Raw genomic sequence first — 15,657 nt, forward strand, 5'->3', positions numbered from 1 at the left:
TGGTGGGCGGTGCGTCGGTCGGTCGGAGCCCGGCCCGGGGGGCGGGGCCTGCGGCGGGAGCGGAGCGAGCGGCCCGGCGGGAGATCGAGCATGAGCGGCGGGGAGGGCTGCGGCGTGTGAGGGGCCGGGCGGGGTCCGCTCCCTGAGGAGCGATGGGGCCCGGCAGTCGAGGCAGGGGCCGCGGGGCAGAGGTTGTGGGGCGGCCCTGGGGCGGCGGGGGCCGTGCACTGCCCGGCGGCCCCGCGGCTCGGTGGCGGGCCCCGCGTCGCCATCTCCTGCCGCTGCTCTTGCTGCTCCTGCTGGCCGCGGGGGCTGAGAGCCAGGCGAGCCCCAGCTCCGACCCGCTCGGCGTGGGCTCCCCCGCAGGCCCCGGCCTCAGCCTCTACATGAGCGAGGAGGAGGTGCGCAGGCTGATCGGTAAGTGCGTCGGGCCGGGAGGCCCCGGTCTCGGGGAGGGCAAGTGGGGGGTGGCCGGACGTCGAGGGGGAGGCAGGTGTCGAGGTCAGCGGTAGGGGGGCTCCCCCGGCCCCCGCCCAGTGCGTGGGTTAGGTGCGCGCAGAGGTAGGGTCTTGCTGTGTGTGGAGGTGGCGGGGCCCCGCTGCGTGCGCGCGGATGTGTAGGGGGGGGGCGAGGGGCTCCCGGGGCCCCTCTGTGTGGGGAGTCAGGAGAGGGGTTGCCGTAGGCTTAGCTGCCCAGGGTTTGTTTGGAGGGGCACAGGGCCCATTGTGGTGATGGAAGGTTCCCAACTTCAGCTGTGCAGGGTGTAATGTTGCTGGAACAGGGTAAAACCAAAAACAGGGAGTTGAGGCCCAAGGTTTTATTGAGAGGGCATTGAGGAGACCTGACAGTAATTGGGAAAGTGTGTGAAAGGAATCTCAACTTCCAGGCAGTTTCATAATCACTACACAAATAAGTAGGAGGATTTCTTCACCATGATACAACTTGCTTTCCTCTGATAGGGCATATCACAAATTATTTTACTACATTTTTATTTTTGCTGTTCCTCTGTGTGAGGTAGAGGTTTGGTTTTAGTAAGGGTTCATCTTAAATTTTGGCATTTCAGACCTTGGTTTGATTGATTTTTTTTTATGGTTGGAGCCTAACAAAAGATATGTATAAGCTTCTAAAATGGTTTGGGGTTTTTAGGAGGTGGCTGGCATGTGGCTTAGTGGAAAAAGAACTTTTTACAGTGCAGGCTTTAAAACAGTGATTCTCAAACTTTTGTACTGGTGACCCTTTTTACACAGAAAGTCTCTGGGTTTGACCTCCCTCCCTTATAAATTAAAACCACCTTTAAATATATTTAACACCATTATAAATGCTAGAGGCAAAGCGGGGTTTGGAGTGGAGGATGACAGCTCAAGTTGGGACCCCTCAGGCGGTCATGAGGTTATTATGGGGGGGATCATAACCTCACGACCGCCTGAGGGGTCCCAACTCCCAGTTTGAGAACCTCTGCTTTAAAACATTATTTGCATAGAAGTTATAAAATAGAAATGACTCAAACTAATCAAGCACTGGGAGTACATAGTTAATTTTGGAGCTGATGGGCCCTGCGGGTGGATAGATATGTAAACATTTTTTCCCCTGCGGCTTGCTCCGCAGTTAATTTTTTGTTGTCTTAACATTTTTACATTGGTTGTACTTATTACTGTATGGCTGCTTTATTAAATATACAGGATTAAAAGGGTCAGATGACTCTTGTATATTTTGTAAGCTTCCCTGTATAATTTTTCTTGCTTATAAGCCCTACTAATCATGGACATGTGAGTCTAGCACAGCAGGGGTGGGCAAACCACGGCCCCGGGGGCTGCATCTGGCTCTCCAGACGTTTTAATCCAGCCCTCAAGCTCCCGCTGAGGAGCGGGGTCCGGGGCTTGCCCCACTCCTGACGGGGAGCAGGATCAGGGATTTGCCCCGCTCCACATGGCTCCCAGAAGCAGCGGCATGTCCCCCTTCTGGCTCCTACACAAAGGGGCAGCCAGGGGGCTCTGCAAGCTGCCTCCGCCCCAAGTGCTGCCCCCACAGCTCCCATTGGCCTGCAGCCGTGGCCAATGGGAGCTTCGGGGGCAGCGCCTGCGGACAGGGCAGTGTGCAGAGCCACCTGGCTGCACCACCATGTAGGAGCCGGAGGGAGGACATGCCGCTGCTTCTGGGAGCTGTTTTAGGTAAGCACCACCCAGAGCCTGCACCCCTGACCCCCTCCCGTGCTCTGACCCCCTGCCCCAGCCCTGATCCCCCTCCTGCTCTATGAACCCCTCTGTCCTAGCCTAGAGCAACCTCCTGCACCCCCAACGCCTCAGCCCAGAGCCTGCACCCCCAGCCGGAGCCCTCATCATTTGCCCCACACCCCAACCCAGAGCCCCCTCCTGCACCCTGAACTCCTCATTTCTGGCGCCACCCCAGAGCCCGGACCCCAACCCCCAATTTCGTAAGCATTCATGCACCGCCATACAATTTCCATACCCAGATGTGGCCCCTTGGGCCAAAAATTTTGCCCACCCCGGTCTAGCATTTGAAATGTATATTAGGGCTTGTCTACACTGGCAATTTACAGCGCTGCAGCTTTCTCGCTCGTGTGTGAAAAAACATCCTCCTGAGCGCAGCAAGTTTCAGCGCTGTAAAGTGCCAGTGTAGACAGTGTACCAGTGCTGGGAGCTGCGCCCTTTGTGGAGGTGTTTTTTTGGCGCTCTAGCGTTGCCAGTGTAGACTAGCCCTTAGAAACCTGGTCAAACTGTCATGGACTAAACACAATTCTTCCCCCACCCCCCAATGGAACTACATGCAGGTGTCCTCCGTAGATAAATCCAGAACTGGAAGTGTATCTTTTATGAGTGATGTATTGCCGGTATGGTTAAGTAATTTATTATTCAAGGCCGGGGTTCTCAAACTTCATTGCACTGCGACCCTCTTCTGACAACAAAAATTACTATATAACCCCAGGAGGGGGGACCAAAGCCGAACCCACCCGAGTCCCACTGCCCCAGGCGGGTGGGGGCCAAAGCCCGACCCCTACCATTCCGGGCGGGGGGTGGTGGTGCGCAAAGCTGAAGCCCAAGGGCTTCAGTCCCGAGCAGGGGGCCTCAGCCCCGCCACCCAGGGCTGAAGCTCTTGAGCTTTGCCTTTGACCCTGAGTGGAGAGGCTCTGTCTTCAGCCCGGGCCCCAGCAAGCCTAAGCCAGCCCTGGTGATCCCATTTAAATGGGGTCGTGACCCACGTTGCGGTCCCGACCCATAGTTTGAAAACCGCTGCTCAAGACAGTATCTCTAGCTGTTTTGCTTCTGTAACTTTGATGAATCCAAAAGATCTGAACAGCTTCAGTGACACCATATGTTCGGGTAATTGCGAGTCAGTAAGCCTGGAGACATGCTGACAGTTCTCTCTGGTAGAGTTTCTTCTAGTTCCATAAAGCTTATTTTATGTGTTTGGAGTTAGATATTGTGTAAACAGTTTGTGATTTTTAAAGAAGGTTACTATGTGACGTAATTATTTCTCTTGATGTTGCTTACTTCCAGAATGAAATTATGGCATGTACAGCTGAGATTTTGGCTCATGTAAAGCATGTAGTATAGATATACCTAAACCTGGCATACTAAGACTTTGACTACACTGGCAGAGTGGTTACATTGCTTACCTTACAACAGTGCAGCTGCAGGAGCACAGCCACGCCCTTGTAAGATGTACAGTATAGACATAGCCTTAGTCATCTTTCCTACAGAAGAATATTGGAAGGAACAGATGTATTTGTTTTTTAAATGTAAAGAATGTGAACAAAACTAGTGACTTCTTAGCTCTTCAGTGTTGCAGTGCCTGAATTGTCATTTTAACTATAAATGTTGGTTGATACAAGATTGTTACATGACTTGTAGCGTGCATAAAGCAGTAAAAAAAGCACTCCAGTTTTCTTACATTTTTTTTAAGTTTCTACATGTGGAAAAAATGATTCAGTTGACCATTAGAACTGTCATTCAGTGTAGCTAGGAAAATTAACTCATTTGCTAGGTAGATTTGCCATATATTGCTGTATTGATGAATCTGCCATTATAACCAAGTAACACTGTCTTATTTTACCGTTAGCCTTATTACTCAATTGTTTTTAGAATCTATCTTGCTATGAATAGATGTTTCTCCTGATAACTTGAAGGACTTTAGGGAAATGGTACTAGCCTCAGATATAATACATGGCTCTTACAGACTGAATTTTCATCAATTTCAAAGTTCTTTGCAGAGGAAGGCAAGTATCATTATTCCCAATTTAAGAAGTGGGAAAAGTGAGGCATAGAAGTGAAGTGACTTGCCCAGGGTCACTTGTGTCTATCTACATTCTCGGACTAGATGCTAGGTGGGGGCTAGTAGCACCACCTCTTAAATTTGCTTGACCCATTTCATTATAAAACCTGTTTTCAGTTGTTTATAACTTTGCCAAACTTTAACTGTTTATGCTGAAATTTTCCATGCCAGGTGTCTGCTTCAGGCTGAACTGTTTTAGCCATTTCCAAGAATAAGGCTAGGAAAAAATGTTGTTTGACTCATTAAAAAATTTCTGGTGACCTTTGACAAGCTTGAGAACCCTATGTGTTTGGAGTAGGGACTCGAAATTGGGATGGCCTTTGTATCATGATGTGGCAAAAAGCATCCCAATGAAAATCTCCTCCAAATTTAGCAATGTTGAAAACCTTTGAAAATTCCCAGTTTCTACATGCTCAGTAGAGACTTAAGTAGCTAAATTCCCTGAAGATTCTGTCCACACTGGGCATGCTTCAGAGAAAGATTGGATGAAGGGAGTAATGAGATGGGCTAGGCAAGGAGTTGGAATATTCTCACTCCTCTTTTACACGTGGGAAACTGAGACATAGAGCGATTAGGGCAAAAAAGCCACTGATTTGGAATACCCGAACTGAGATGCCTAAGACCGGGTTTTTCAGAGTACTTAACATTATATAACACTATGTTCAAAGCACAGCTCCCATTGATTTCAGTTGCAGATGTGAGTGCTTGGCATTTCTGCAAATCAGATGCAAGGTCTGAAATCAAGCATCTAGAAAAACGAACACACAATTAATGACCACCTACGAAAAGTTTGGTTCAAGTGACTTGCCCAGCATATAGGAACTCTGTGGCAGAGGCAGGGATAGAATCCAAATTCCCAGGGCCGCATTTAATTGCATTAACTACCAGATCATACTTTCTCTTCATGCAATGCCTTGCCTCATTCACTCCACACACTCCAATTTCTGCAACAAATGAAGCAGGGGTCCTGCAAACAATACTCCACTACAATACAATGAATTCAGTGAACCCTGATTCATCCCCAGAGCACAGGGTGCATTGATTTAAATAATCGACTTTAACTAAAAAGTACACATGCAAAAACAATTTTTTCTGAAAAAATGTGGTTCTCATTGGTTGGTAAACATTAGAACCTGTTGATTTGCAACTAAATATAGCGTTTACACTAAACTAGTGCTGATTTTTGCTAATTGAGAGGCTACATTGTGTATGTATGTGTTTACAATTGCTCAAATAAATGCGTATGTATATAAATCTTACATTTATTCAGGTTAATTTTTACAGTTTTACTATGTTAGAAATGGTGAATGATGCGTTTCTTATTTACTAGATTAGTTTTTTTACTTGCTGTTTGTGTCAATTAATTGCATAAAAACAGCATTTTAAATTTTTTTCTGTTAAATAAAATTCCCTTAAATGTGATGGGATACATACAAAAGTTTATCAATATTTTATCAAAACATGTTTTGTATTTAAAACTGATTTATTTAACGCAGCTGCAGTGAGTGAGGTAATATCTTTTACTGGAAATATTATCTGTAGTTAGTGACCTTGTCCTTTAAGATTTTAGAACTAGTGGATCTCATCTTCTAGTTAAGGGGTAGACAACCTATGGCACGTGTGCCAAAGGCGGCACATGAGCTGATTTTCAGTGGCACTCACACTGCCTGGGTCCTGGCCACTGGTCCGGGGGGCTCTGCATTTTAATTTAATTTTAAATGAAGCTTCTTAAACATTTTAAAAATATTTTTACTTTACATACAACAACAGTTTAGTTGTATATTATAGACTTATAGAAAGAGACCTTCTAAAAACGTTAAAATGTATTACTGGCACGTGAAACCTTAAATTAATTAGAGTGAATAAATGAAGACTCGGAACACCACTTCTGAAAGGTTGCTGACCTCTGTTCTAGTTCTTATTCATGGATTGGAAGAAGAAAACAAACTTTCTTGCTTTTTCAACTCCCAATTGGTTTCTTAACTTTGAACTAGTTGAATAAAGTGAAATGAAGAAAATATTCTCTTTACCTACAGAAGAGGCTACCGCTGTCAAAAACTAGCCAGCTCCCTCCTCCTCACAGCGCCTCCCGTCTGCCAGGAGCCCCGCTGATCAACTCCTTACCCTCCCTCCCAGCACCTCCTGCCCGCTGCATTCCGCTATTTCACTGTGTGCAGGAGGCTGTGTGAGGAAGGGGGAGGAGTTGATCGGCAAGGCTCTTGTCGGACTATTATGACAGTGAGGTGACCATGCCGATCTTTAAGATGTGCAATAAGACACTTGTACTGACACACCAACATTGGATGAAGTGAAGCGAACTGTTTGCAATTGAAAAACGGATGCGCAGCCGGTACTGATGACATACCGCTGGAGCTGCTGAAATGCATTATTGACCCTGCAGTGGAATCACTTCTGGCCATTTTTTTTTTTTTTGCCTGGTGTGGAACTGGAACCTTGCAAAGCCAAAACAGTATTGTGATCTCACTTTATAAGGGTAAGGGACTGCGCAGCGAAGGTAAGAGCTACAGGTCAATCTTGTTGTTTGCGCCAGGGAACGTGTTTGCGTATGTTCTGCTGGTGCGTTTGGAGCTCCTGCTACATCAGAAGCATCACCCCTAACAGTCAGGCTTTACAAGGAACAGGTCCTGATTAGACGCCATTTTGGACCTTCGCTTGTTGTTGGAGATACACCGCAAGTTCAAGAAGCCCCTATATGTAATGTATGTGTATCTTAAGGCTGTGTTTGATTCAATTGATCAAGTCACGCTATGGAAGGCCTTAAAGGGCGTAGGTCCCAACCACTGTGTTGGACTCTATTAGTGAGCTGCATTATGGAACCACTGCCCGTGTACATCTTGAGAATTGGATGTTGGCACCTTTCAAATCGGTGTCTGGTGTCAGGCAGGACTGTGTCTTGGCCTCTGCACTCTTTTGTTGGGCAATGGATTTCATGATGCAGTATTCTGTAAGATCCATAGGTATTAAAGTCAGTGATCTCTCACCACTCAGATCTTGACTATGCTGATGACGTTCTTCTAGAACAGAGCCACAACAGGTTTTGTGAGGCACTCCTCCAAATGGAGGAGTCAGTCAAGGTTGGTCTCCATGTTTTGTGATCAAAGACAAAGCTGCCAAACCTAGAATCAGGTCCACCCGTGACTCCAATCTCTTTGAATAATGAAACTGTTTAAGCAGTCTCCAGCTTTTGGTATTTGGGTTCTATACTCACCAGTTTCTCCAACTCTCATACGGGGGTTCTTCACCGAATTGGCATCACAGCATCTGCCATGGGTTGTTTACAGCGAATATGGTGTCAGCATCATCTTGGCATGACAACTAAGTTCTGGGTCTATTCGAGCTGTATTCTCTGTATACTGCTGTACAGTTGTGAAAGATGGACACAACGCCGCTCAGACTGGGCAAAGCTGGAGGCTTTCCACACAAAATGCCAACATTATATATTGAGCATAAAGTGAAAAGACATTATTTGTAACGCAGATGTTTATGGGTTCTCTGGTCTACAGACTACTGGGGCCATTGCCTGCAGACGGTGTCTTACGCTTTTCAGCCATGTTGCCAGAATGCCGCAAGACGTTCCGGTGAATGCCATTCTCTGGGTGGCTTGTAACGTCCCGGGATAAAATTCCACCAACCAAGGGATGGAGGCGGCCCAGAGGCAGACCTCCACACATGGGTGCATCTAGTCTGTCCAACATCGGACTCTTGGCCTGTCAAGGCCTTGCAGCGGCACAGGAGCGGACCAAATGCCGAACAATCGCTATGACTAACCTTTCGGCTAAGCGTTGAAGAAGGTGTATCTATTTCTTGATCCTGAGGCAGGAAAGTAAGGGGCAGGAAGATAGGATGCATCCTATCTTCATTTTTCAGTACTCTTCCGGAACCACGACACTTGTAGAGTAAAGCAGCAAAGTAGCCTGAGGCATTGTTAGGCCTTCTCTTTTTTGTGGAATCCTATTAAATTTATATTTTAATCTTAAATAAAATCTTTTAATTTGAAAATTGTTTTCAGGAGCAGAGTTTACTTGCATCTTACAGGAAGACACAAGATTCCTTACATTTTCTAAATGGGAATTATCTTCTGACCATCTCCTCAGCCAGCCATGCACCCTCCTAATTTGAAAGATCTTCACTCTCCCTGCAGACCCAGGGAAGAAGAATTAGCAAGTAGGCAGGGGAAGGGGCTGTTCACTCCCATTTATTACAGAGCCAAGAAAAAGGGGAAGCAATTGGAAACGGGTGAACAACTACTCTTCATTTCTGTGAGGGTCACGAGGCCTTTTGGATCCCTACAGTCTGTTCCTCCACAGAAAGGCCTGCTGTGGAGTGGCAGAGCTCTGCTCTGTGACTGCAGCAAACACTCGCCAGTGTGGAAAATCCCATTTCCAGTGGTGAGTGGAACTTTCGAGCTCTGTCTAGTAGACACTGTTGATGAAGGGGAGCCTATTAGTGAGAATTCATGACCAGCTCCCTGCTGAGAATCCCCTTCCCCAAGCTGCTAGGAAGCTGGGTTTCCTACCAGAGCATATTATTTGATCTTTGAGGCTGTGTTCCATAGGAAATGAAAATTTATCCAACAGTTAATCCAGAAGCTAAAAGCATAAAGCCATCAACTTGCACATTTGCATTCCTTTGTCCTGATGTTGATGTTAATGATTACTGTCTTAATTTAAACGTCTTGCACATTGTCCACAGTAAACATTCTTTTTAGATGTATAGCAGATCTTCTACAGAGGCTCTCAGTATTACTTATATAGGATGAAACACTTAGGCTTTTAACACCAAACTTATTATGAATCTCTTCACCACTGGCATTAGGGCACATTCCACCAAATCTGTGGCAACATCCTTGCATGTTTTAATAACTCTAGCTTGGTGATATGTAAAGCGGTACCTGGCACTCTGTTCCAATTCTTATCTGACTGGGAGAATTGTTACTGTTTGGCTGAGATTCTTCAGACCCACCCCTCTCTTTGGCAAGGCTAGGGAAGAGGCTTGGTGGAAAGAGCCAGGGATGAAGCATATAGGCCAGCAGTTCTCAAACTGTGGGTCAGGACCCCAAAGTGACTCTCAACCCTGTTCTAATGGGGTTGCGAGGGCTGGATTAGACTTGCTGGAGCCTTCTGAGGGCGTCAGCCCTGGGTGACGGAGCTGAGGTTACAAACCCCCTGCCTGGGGCTGAAGCCCTTGGGCTTCGGCTTTGGCCCCCCCACCCAGGGCGGTGGGGCTCAGGCTTTGGTCACCTGTCCTAGGGCCATGTAGTAATTTTTGTTGTCAGAAGTGGGTCACGGTGCAATGAAGTTTGAGAACCGCTGATACAAGCAAATAGGGGAATAAGAAACTTCAGGAAGGTGTGTGTAAGATTCCTTACGTTTTGGGTAAAGGACTGTTTGTAGGCCCTGGAGTTGATGGTGATTGTCAGTGTGGGAGATTTCCACTGAGGAGGGAAGACCTTGAACTGATTTGGTGAAAGCAGTTCAAAAAGTTGCCTAGTAAAAATGAAAGTGTGGGTTTGAAGCCTGGCTTATTGTTTACTTTGTCCAAAACTAGGTCTTCCATAGAGGATAAGAGGAAGTCTCTTTTCTCTCACCCCCACCCCCTCTTCTCCTTTGCATCTAAGGGAGGAGGTTGCATAGAGCTGGGGAAAAGATTGTGGTCCAGGGAGATCAAGGACTTGGGTTCTTTTTTTTTCATTTGAACATTTGTTTACCCTGGAGAAGGTACTTTAAGATTTGGCCACAGTGCCAACCCAAACTAATTACCCAACTGTTGAAGGGAAGCTGAGGTATGGCCAGCAGAGAAACTGACATGATTCTCTTGACTAGGTAAAACACTGACAAAGGGCAGCATATTTGTTAGTCACTATTGTAATCTTTATAGTTGGTATTCTCACTGAGATGTAAAATTTCATCTTACGCATTTCACAGACAGCCTTAACTCTGCCCCCACATGACAATATATGAACAAGAATGCATAAGAATATCTTGTGGGGTCAGAATCGATGTTGTGTTGAAATGTGTAAGGTGAAGTTTTAAAGCTGAATGTACATTATCTGAATGTGCAAACTGTATTATATTCCTGATTTTGAAGTATTGCCAGATTGCTTTGAAAGTGAATATTGAAACCATACTTTAATTATTGCAATATACATAGTTTCTATAACAGGAACATTAGACCCTCATCTGAACTGATACCTTCTATTTAAATTTACTTAAATTTAAAGGTAAAAATAGCATCTTCTGATAGTTGCCCTGCAATGATTTGAAGCCTGTTATTTGTTTAGGGAATGAAATTCACCTGTTGTTAATTTTTCTTTTAGAGCAGATTTTTTTATTCATGTTGCAGACCAGAGCACCACCTTTAATGACTAAAAAAGTCTCATTTTCTCATGCTAACTGAAGCGTTTCTTTTTTTATTGTTTTTAAAAAACTTTTTAAGGGGTTGAAGCTAGACTGCATTTACACAAGAGGCACTTGAAAAGAGGTGTTTTGTTACTCTTCTAGAGTAACATGATCCAGTTTTGTAGTGAACACAAGGCTCTCCAGCATCCTCCGTGATTGGGAACCTTGCCTCCCCTTTTTGTCGGAACTTCTTCAGAATGTTTTGTTATGTTAAAAACTTTAAAGAATGATCTTGTTTCTATGGTGCTGCCTAAATTTACCTTTTTATTTGCTCTTAATTTAATTTATTCTTACTGGCATACGTCCAACAGTGGGGGCACAAAGATATGTACATTGTTAACGTGATTTAGGGGTTGCCTGGGCAAGGGAAAGGTTTCTTTTGCTTAAAATGAAAAGCAAAAAAAGTAGGCCTTATTGTTTTAGTGTGGGTCGGTTTAGATTAGTCAGGTCCAAGTAATGAGAAACTAGATCCTGCAGCCTTGAGCACTCTCTGCATATGGACCTGTTTAAGGATCCTTGCCAAAGCAAAACTACAGCTTAATTTTTAGAATTCGTTTGTTTTAGTTGATATCTAATATACTGTTTAAAACAATTGAAACATTCCCGCAACCCTTCTTGCATTTGCTCATCTGACGTTTCTGCACTATAACATTTTTTGGATATTGCATTTAGGTTTTGCTGCTTTGCATACAGAATTCGGTGCTGGACTTCTCATTTTCCCATGTTATTTTTAAATGCTGATCTGTCCACCTGCCTCACCTAAAACCATCTGTTTCCTTTCTTTTCTTCATTCCACATATAATATACACTGTTATTTACTAACTTAGGGCCTGATTATTGAAGTTCTAAGCATCCTCACATTCCCTTGACTTAAAGGTGAGGTTCAGTGCTCAGCATATTAGGAGGAACTTGGCACCTTGCAGAATCAGGTTTCCAAATGATTTTTGTAATGTTGGTTAACATCACCTACTGTAGCAGTGCTTATTTGGTAAGTTTTCGGATTGAAAATTGAATAAAATCATATTTAAGTTAAAATTTGGTTATGCCTGTTAGTATTATTGAAAAAGCTTAATGTTTGTTTCCTGTTGTCCCCTCAGTCTGCTTTGCTTGATTGGTTTATTACCGTTGCTGGAGTTATGTTTTAACAAAGATCTGAAAATTTAAGAAATTCTGTAGTTTGAGATTCAGAGGGTAGATTGGGCAAGTTTGCTGTGGTTTGCTTAAACTGGAAGCTGCTTGAGGCCTAGTCTCCACATGGAAATTGTACTGATTTGACTAAATTGTTTTCTAAATTCTTGTAAACCAATTTGTGCTCACAATAGAGGGAGTTACTGAAGTAACAAAATCACTTTGGAAACTGAGGTAGTTATGTTGGTGTGTGTACGTAAGCTCTGTGTCTACATACAACTCCAAAAAGTATCTGAGACATGACCTGTTCCCATTCAGTTAGCTATTAACACTGAAGCCAAATGACACATTAAACCTCAAGAATTGTTAACCTCAGAAAAGAAGGGCAGTTATGTTAAAATCTGCACAAATCACTATGTGTATTTCCTGTTGCTGTCACAAGTAGACAAAACTTAGATTGTGGGTGGAGCTTGGGAGAGTACCACCTCTTTTTTTCCAGTTTCATCCCTGTATAGAATTATATTTTGATCAACACATGTAAATAAAAATAAATAAAATAATAAATTAATGGAGATATCCCATCTCCTAGAACTGGAAGGGACCTTGAAAGATCATCAAGTCCAGCCCCCTGCCTTCACTAGCAGGACCAAGTACTGATTTTGCCCCAGATCCCTAAGTGGCCCCCTCAAGGATTGAACTCACAACCCTGGGTTTAGCAGGCCAATGTTCAAACCACTGAGCTATCCCTCTCCCCCTCCCTTATGTAGAAACAATAAGATCATTCAGTATACAACTTTACATTTATTCTTTTCCTGATGCTGGTTGTATTGTATTAAACACTGAAGTCTTCTGGAGGATGGACCTAACAAATGGGGGATGAAGTGTGCTCTTTGTTTTGGTATAGTTTGTGGCTTATTTTCTACCCTATATAATAGAAAAATATTTTAAGCAAGTTGCAAACGTGTAATAATGTTGTATAGCTAAAATATCACTTGGCCATAATGTTTCAGTGGCAGCCTCGAAAAAACTTACCTCGTTAAAGCAATATTACATTGCATTAAAGGATTATGGTCAATGGGAAATTGGTCAATTTATAAAGAGTTAAAAGTAACTTCAGGGTATGTTGTCTGCTCCAGTGTTCCCCTACCAATTTTTGTGGGCATAGTCATTCTCAATTTTCTTTTAAATGAAACACCCACAGAAGAGGAAACCAGATGTTGTGGTGATGAGAGCCTACATAGACAAAACATTGAAATTGACAATATGCAAATTAGTGCTAAATATGCAGAGTAAATGGAAAAATCTATTTTTTTCTCTTAACACTTAAGTGTTACAAATGATTATATCCAGAAAAGATTTTTCAGAGGTATTTTGACGACTGTGTCCTTTTAAATATTTGGGGCATAATTCTTATCTTACAAAATAAAATGTAACTGATTTTTATTTTTTAAGTGCCTCAAATTATGTTTAAATTTTTCCATAATTCAAATTCATACAAAATAAATTAGAAATTGACTGTCATGTAGCTTTATGTGGGTAGTTAACACAAGTTACAAATGCTAAGGTGTTGCTGAATTCTGTCCTTGAAATGGAGAAGAGGAAAAGGCAAACTGACCAACCGTTCAAGTTAACGTGACTTCGGCCGTCTGATCTGTTAGATGTAGCTCTGTATTTTGACTTCTCTTTAAATATGCCAGTGCTGAGTTCACAATAGTGGGGATTTGGAAGAAAATGGGAGAGACTGAATTGTGTAAAGATCCTCTTTACATTGTTGATAGGCGATAACTAGTAAACAGATCAATGTCAAACACATTCCAGAGGCAGAATGTTAAAAAATACTGAAAGCTTAACTGATTAAAGGGAAGAGCCTCTAAATGTGCTTTTAAAAATCCTCTACATACCTGGAAAATAATTAGATTAGTTTCCTTTAAAAAATTCTTTTAGATGCTAAAACAGTACTGTAATAGTTAATACAGTCAAAAGAGCACAAGATTAACAGTAGTAACATTAGTATACTTGTGCAGAAAAATAAGCAGTCCTTTGAATTTCAGAATAAGTGCCTTCTCACATTAAGTACAAGAGATATGTAATGTGAAGTCCATATGTGATATGGCAGGTACATCATTTGAGTAAAGAGAGAACAGGGTCCACTGTGCGCACAATATATTTTGTATGCCTGGTTTCCATAGGTGCAGGCTGAGTTGTCCTTATTTGGCAGTTTCCCAGTTTTTGATACTGTGGTATGCTGCTAGTCCTTAAATCAAGTGTAAAATGTAACTTGTGTGTTTGGTTTGGACATTTCGTGGCTTGGATTTGTTTTTAACGGTTTTGTTGAATCTTTAATATTTACCAGCTCCCAGGATAGATGTAAAAAGATTCATATAAACCAAATTATCTGTATTCCTTTTTGGGGAATAATTTCCTCAATTTTGGGGCTCGTAAGAACGCAAGAACATAACATAACTGCCATGCTGGGGTCAAACCAATGGTCCATTTAGTCCAGTATCCAATGCCAGGTGTTTCAGAGGGCATGAACAGAACAGGCAATCATTAAGTGATCTGTCCCCTGTCATCCACTCCCAGCTTCTGGCAATCAGAGATTGGGCACATCCAGGTCATGGGGTTGCGTCCCTGATGATCTTGGCCAATAGCCATTGATGAACCTATCTTTCATTAACTTATCTAATTCTTTTTTGAACCCACGTTATGGTTTTGGCCTTCACAACATCCCCTGGCAATGAGTCCACAGGTTGATTGTGAATTGTGTTAGGTATTACTTCCTTTTATTTGTTTTAAACCTGCTGCCTATTAATTTAATTGGGTGATCCTTGGTTCTTGTGTTATGTTCAGGAGTATGTAGTCCTTCCTTATTCATTTTCTCCACACCAGACATGATATTATAGGCCTCTGTCATATACCCTCTTAGTCGTCTCTTTTCCAAGCTGAACTGGTACTGTCAGACAAATCTCTCACTGGTACCAACCTTGGCGGGTCTCTCAGTAACAAATCTAAGCATCTGTCTCTGTTCGTGCCCCATTGGAGCATTCTAAATCCTTGGTTCTATACACTTCTAGAGAGACCATGATGGTGCCAACACTGCACTTAGTACTTCAAGAATTCAGGTACTTAAGACTTACCTGTGTCAGAGGAACCAGAGTCTCTGCTGATTATGGTGAAAGAGTCCCTAGGCTGGTGGAAAGATCACCACAACATCAGGGCAGACGTTCCATTTTTCTGATCAGTGCCAATGGTCACCACTATGACAGATGCATCGCTGTTCGGATGGAGGCACATCTTGATGTTAATATAATCCAGGCCAGATGATAGTCTTGAGACCAGTCTCTTCATCAGCCTACTCGAACTAAGGGCAATCAGGAATGCGTGTCTCCATTTTCCACCTCTCAGCAAAGGACAGTGTACCAAGGTCATGACTGACAGTGTAGCCTGCATCAGGCTTTTATATCATGGGTCGGCAACCTTTCAGAAGTGGTGTGCCGAGTCTTCATTTATTCACTCTAATTTAAGGTTTTGCATGCCAGTAATACATTTTAATGTTTTTAGAAGGTCTCTTTCTATAGGTCTATAATATATAACTAAACTATTTGTATGTAAAGTAAATAAGGTTTTTAAAATGTTTAAGAAGCTTCATTTAAAATTAAATTAAAATGCAGAGCCCCCTGGACCTGTGGCCAGGACCCGGGCAGTGAGAGTGCCACTGAAAATCAGCTCGCATGCCACCTTCGGCACGCGTGCCATAGGTTGCCTACCCCTGTTTTATATCAACCAAACAGCGGAGCGCGAGATCCACCTCTCTGCGTGC

The 15,657-nt window shown here is 43.4% G+C and overlaps 1 protein-coding gene across 8 annotated transcripts in view; it reads left to right on the forward strand.

Annotated features, from left to right (window-relative positions):
• Positions 1-15,657, forward strand: part of RYK (receptor like tyrosine kinase) — a 146,784-nt gene that overhangs the window by 41,523 nt on the left and 89,604 nt on the right. For 2 of the 8 annotated variants that reach the window (XM_042853417.2, XM_065557112.1), the window contains exon 1: positions 6-417. The exons of 1 other annotated variant lie outside the window; for it this stretch is intronic. In XM_042853417.2, coding sequence (XP_042709351.2) covers positions 153-417 — 265 coding nt within the window. In that variant the 5' untranslated portion in view covers positions 6-152. Of the gene's footprint in view, positions 1-5; positions 418-15,657 lie in introns of those variants that run through there. 5 more of the 8 variants (XM_042853415.2, XM_042853416.2, XM_042853418.2 and 2 more) reach the window with 4 other exon arrangements.

Source organism: Chrysemys picta, chromosome 9 (genome assembly GCF_011386835.1).
Source record: "Chrysemys picta bellii isolate R12L10 chromosome 9, ASM1138683v2, whole genome shotgun sequence".
NCBI lineage: Eukaryota > Metazoa > Chordata > Testudines > Emydidae > Chrysemys > Chrysemys picta.